Raw genomic sequence first — 5,892 nt, forward strand, 5'->3', positions numbered from 1 at the left:
GGGTCCAGACGGGAGCGCGCTAAGGGTTAAAGCGCGCTGCATGGAGTCTGTAGGGCGGAGTGGAGTGGATGTGATTGGAGCGCTACACATGATGTCATGTACATGAAAAAGCCAAGAAGTAGTTAAGAAGGCGGCTTGTAACTCTGGAAAGAGTGGGTGAACCTCTAAGGCGCAGAGAGCAGACGCACGCGGGTGATATTTTGGACACACGGCAACGGCACCATGGTGCAGAAAACGGACAACAGCGAAACGGACAGCATGTCCAGAGAAGCCACAGACTCCGACGAAAGTGAATTCATGGTCTCGATAAACCCAGACTGGTGCAAGACAGCGACCGGACACATAAAGCGACCGATGAACGCGTTTATGGTGTGGTCTAAAATCGAGCGGAGAAAGATCATGGAGCAATCTCCAGACATGCACAACGCCGAGATCTCCAAGCGCTTGGGCAAGCGCTGGAAAATGCTGAAGGACAGCGAAAAGATACCTTTCATCAGGGAAGCCGAAAGACTCCGGTTGAAACACATGGCTGATTATCCTGACTACAAATACAGACCCAAGAAGAAACCAAAGCTGGACAGTTCCTCCAAACTCTCAGCCCCATCTCCAGAGAAGTCCTGCAACAAAATATCCAAGACCTCCAAGAAATGTCCCAAACTGAAAACGAACAAGACGGGAAGCAAATCATCTCACTGCTACGGAGATGAGTACGCGTTTAAGAGCATGAAAGTTTCAAAGACTGTCATTAAAAGTGAATTCACGGATGAAGACGACGACATCGACTCCGAGGAGGACTCTCGGGTCAGGGTGAAGGAGGAGGAAGAGGATCCGATCCCCGTCTACAATGTAGCAAAAGTTCCCGCCAGCCCAACTTTGAGCTCGTCTACAGAGTCCGAGGGCGCCAGCATGTACGAGGAGGTCCGGAACAACAGACTCTTCTACAACTTCAAAAACATAACCAAGCAGAGCACAATGTATCCCGCATCTGTCTCACCAGCATCCTCTAGGTCAGTTTCCACGTCTTCCAGCTCTAGCGAAGACGCGGACGACTTGCTTTTTGACTTCAGTTTGAACTTCGCCTCCTCCGCGCAAAGCTCGGAGCTGGGCAACCCGAACCCAGGGAATCTCTCCCTCTCTCTGGTGGATAAGGAGTTGGAGTCTTTTAGCGAGGGAAGCCTGGGCTCCCACTTTGAATTTCCAGACTATTGCACGCCTGAGCTCAGCGAAATGATCGCCGGGGACTGGCTCGAAGCGAACTTTTCTGACTTGGTTTTTACATACTAAATAGGACAAGTCCCAAGTAATAACACACGGGAGAGGTATAATGCTCTGTTCTGTACGTATTTCTTTCCCCTGCCTTCCTCTGGTGGTCCACCTATAGGGGCTTTGGGAAGGAGGCGAGTATGGCAAGCCTCTTAAACATTTACTTCTTTAAACTATTTAGTACTATTTAGTGCTTCTGTTGTTAGTATCAATTATTTAATTACAAGTGAGTAATCCAAATGTGACTAGTGTTTATTTCTTTTTTAGTTTCTAGTACTTATTCATGTGCTGCTTTTCACTATTCCAGTACTAACATTTCTTACCTCACTTGTTACACTAGTTTACGTGGCATAAGTATTCAGAATAGCTTCTTTTAGTTCAATTCAAAATGCTAACAGTTGAAATTAACACAAGTGTCTAACAAATAGGAACCAGTGTATTTTCAATGTTTTTTAATACTAGGAAAACTGGAATATTCACAAAAAAAAAGTACTGTACTTAATAAAAACTAGTAGGAAATGAATAAGTATTAGTAATAAGTACAATTATCTAATGAATAGTTGTGAAATAGATACTAGTCAGTATTGGATCACCTACTAGTAATTAAATAAATACTAGCAAAAAAACAATAAGATACTGGTTACTTTAAAGGAATAAATGTTAAAATGGCTTGCCTTAGGCGGGGAGAGGTTTGAGGAGTTAGATGCTCATGAAGCTGGTACTGTAGCAAAAAAAGAAAAAAGTCTGCAGACGTTTTTTTTTCTGGCAGCATGACAGGGTTTTATGGATTTTTCTGTAGGTCTACAATTACTGTTCAACTAAAGCGGACCACAAAGGGAAAATCTGAGAACTTCTATGCATCTTATACCCTCTTTCTAACTGCAGGGAGCTGAAAATGTAAAGACTGTGGACTGACTCAAAGCAAATCTGTGAACTAATATTGTTCAGGACGTTTCTTTCAAACGTTTAGTCATTTCTAAATGCCGGAACTTTTTCTTTTAAAACCTTTTTTTTTTTTTTTTTTTTTTTTTTTTTTTACTGATTCTGTTTACCTACTGGTTTGAAACTTAAGCAGCCTAAACCTCCTTAGAGTTGCAGGTGTTAGAGGAAGCATTTTGATACATAACAGACCTCATCTTTTTAAAAGAAAGCAAACTATTTTCAGGCATATTTTTGTACAGTTAAAAAGGGAATGTTCTTACTGGGCACTCAGTGAGTTTCAGGCACTTCTTCCCTTTATCATTTGTTTTAAGCATGCAAGGGAGTCCTGGTTTAAGGATTAAGTTTAAATTAAAACTTGCATCAAAATGCCTTGTGATTTTAAACTAGGTTTTGTACAGCTGTAGATCAAATTTGTTGAGTATTTGTAGAACATATGGCATTGGGGAGGGGGGAGATGCATACCTCAGTGCTGGTATTAGTTTCAAGATTGTATATGTACTGTAAAATAGTAAAGTTAGGAGTTTATGTATATCATACTCGTGATATGTGGATGGGTCCCAATCGCAGGTGTGAGACTGGATTATTTTTTTCTTTCTAATGGCACATACTGTTTCCCCTTCATTTTTTGTGCAATATATTTACTTGTAAATGCAGACCATCTACATTTTCTTTTTCTTTTTTGCATTTTTGTAGCAAAATGATGGACAGGCAGACTTTTGCTCTGACAACATCATTATTTGTCATGATGCTGAAGTCATTGATGAATAAAGAAATCAGCTGGAACTGATCGTAACTGAATGGTCACATGGTGTGCTTTTCTGTGGAGAAAAAAAAAAAAAACACCATTTCTTTTTAAACTGACCCACAAAATTGGACAATTCTTGTCCTGCAACCAATTTGAAAATGACTCATTTTTTTAAATGTGCCATAATGGGCAAATAATGAATGTCGGTGGTCTGGCTGAAGAAAAACCAAGAAAGCAAAAAAAAAAAAAAAAAAAAAAAAAAAAAAAAAAAGGTACATTCCATATCCTTGTTTCATATGATGAAACATTTTATTTTCAACTTAAGACTGCCGTCTTTTCTATTAAAAACAACAACTACAACAACAACCATAAACCTGTATTTTTGTTTCTTGCACTTAAACACATTTTGTTTATTTTTATGTGGGTCTTACATAAAGTCTGTTTTGATACAAGGTTTGGAATATGATGGACTCTTTGCCAGGGAACATGGTGAAGTACAAGGCAGCCTAGCCTCACATTCCAAATGTGAACCTCTCTTCGACTCATCTTTTAATAAACAAATACTTACCACCATAAAATCTCCTCTCAATTTGTTAAATGAAAGAATGATGTCATTGTTTGTATCGAGTGGGCTACCCATAAAAAAAAATGCTCAATAGCTTTTGCATAACCTGATTTTTCCTTTGAAAATATACATCTTTCCTGACAGGAACCAGTAAAACCTATCGGTTTAAATCATAACAATTCTTCCGCTTCTCCCCTTCGAAGCAACGGCCCCTTTAAGAAATCAAATTTTGCGCTGTTTGAAAGCGGTGTCCTGTGATTGGTGGGATTTTGTGGCCTGTTGGAGAGAAGAGGAGAGACCCAACGTGAATGCTCCACAGCTGCCACTAATCACTGAAGAGCCCAACTCCTCCCATGAAGCCCCCCAACTTCCACTGCCCTCTTTTTTTTTCTTTTTTTTTTTTCTTTTTTCTAGTGACCAGTCATGCAGCTTAGAAAAATGGTCTATAAGCAAGAATACACAAACAGTCTTAAATATAATCTGTCATTAGACATTTCAAATCAATATGCACTTAAGAAGATGATTACTAAAGCATTAACGTGCTCATAACTGCTTTTAGAACAGTTTCTGAAGCATGCAAATGGATCTCTTAAAGATGCATCTATTAAAGATGCATTTACTAAATCTTGCAAGGAATGCACTGAAAATGTAATATGCTAATTACCTACTTTAAATGCCTTAATTGCAACCAATTCATTTGTGATACAGGACTCTTCCTTTCTAGATTTCTAATGGCTGGTGTTTGTATGCAAGAGTGCAATAGTCTATATGAGCAAGAAGCAGCTTTTTATACAGTTAATGAAGAGCCACGGAGAGCAAAGATAAATGCATTACATCATCCTGATGTAATCGTAAGTGTTTGACATGCATGGATGTACTATATGTATTTAGTTTGGCCATTAAGTCAGTCAGGGCATCAGTAATAAAACATTTATCTGGCTATTACTTTACCTGACCTCTTGGTCAAAGTTACTAATGGATTCATGGAGCGATTCCCCACAGAATGTGCACATTGATTTTGTGCTCCTCTGAAATATCTGGTCCGGCCTAATGCCACCGGAACGCAGTGAAATGAAATTAGTGACCCGTTAAAATTTCCCTCCATTTCCTCTTTAAATAAATGGAAATTTGAAATGCTTGGGAGACATTGAGGAGGATAGCATCTATCAAGCCCAGTAGTTGGAAACTGGTGACAAAAGAAAGTAATTTCCAATGCCTTGAGCGCTTAAATCATTCATAAAATCTGGATGTCATGGCCAAATGCCACATGTGACATCTACATAAAGGCTCCTGGAAAAGAAGCTTTATGGTTTTAAACATTTTTAGATTGGATGTGTTGTTCAAAATCTTAGCAAGTCTTCTTCCAAGATGAAGAAGACTATGCAGGGGCGGCACAAGCTCAACTGCCACTATTTCATTCTGCTTCACCTACCTCAGACAAAAATAATAAATTGGACCATGACAACAAAGCAGTTTTTCTCTCACCAGTGTGGTGAGGATTCACCGTGTGAGCACTGCATTCTTAATATCCTCTGCTTTGTCAGATGTGCTTCTATGCTTGGCAAGAGAAATGCTCACCAGTGTTTATTGCTATCAGATAGATCACTTCTCCCCAGAACTCAAAGTACAAGAAAAAAGATTAGCTATTGAACTGGTAATAGGAAATGCATTTCAGCAATTGCAGTGACATTCTTCTCGGAAGGCCTGTTATGTTCCTGTCACTTGCTGTCCATTCCTTGCATTGCATGTCAATCACCAGGCTACTGAACCTCACAAGATTTACTTCCATTGTTTAGTACACCACTATGTTATTTTCTTCTTTTTTTGTCAGCAAATTTCACTTTCAACAAATTATATATTTAAATGTTTTATTTCAAAGGGGAAAGGGGTTATATGAGGGTAATATATAAAAGAGAGAGAGAAAAAAAACCCATAATATATTGTATATAGTTATGCTAATATAATTAACATAGCCTATAATATAATTATAATAATGGAATATATGGAATAATTGTTAATATCTATAACTGGCGTAATATATATATATATATATTGACTACAACATATATTAACATATCTTTAATATATTAATTATATATATTAATATATATTGACTACACATTATTACAACATATATTGACTACAACATACAGTGACTATGACATAATCATCAGATATTCATAGTTTTTTGCACTTTGGTGAAATTTGGTGGTATTATGGTGAAACTGAAAATTTGCCAAGACAAAGAATATGTATGCAATATATTTTTCACCCTTGGTTATGTCTTTACTGGGCATATTCCCCTTTCAACTTTTTATTTATAAAATGCATCTTATATTATAAAATATATACATTACATCATTAAAAATGTATATAA

At 37.8% G+C, this 5,892-nt stretch overlaps 1 protein-coding gene across 1 annotated transcript; it reads left to right on the forward strand.

Moving 5' to 3' along the window:
- Positions 1-222: 222 nt before the first annotated feature.
- sox11a (SRY-box transcription factor 11a) lies at positions 223-2,276 on the forward strand (the record flags this gene model as incomplete). Its single annotated transcript, XM_081393746.1, has 1 exon — positions 223-2,276. The coding sequence occupies one exon, from the start codon at positions 223-225 to the stop codon at positions 1,282-1,284; it is 1,062 nt and encodes a 353-aa protein (XP_081249872.1). The 3' UTR covers positions 1,285-2,276.
- Positions 2,277-5,892: the final 3,616 nt, after the last annotated feature.

This window comes from Scardinius erythrophthalmus, assembly GCF_964197995.2.
Source record: "Scardinius erythrophthalmus genome assembly, chromosome: 19".
Taxonomy (NCBI): domain Eukaryota; kingdom Metazoa; phylum Chordata; class Actinopteri; order Cypriniformes; family Leuciscidae; genus Scardinius; species Scardinius erythrophthalmus.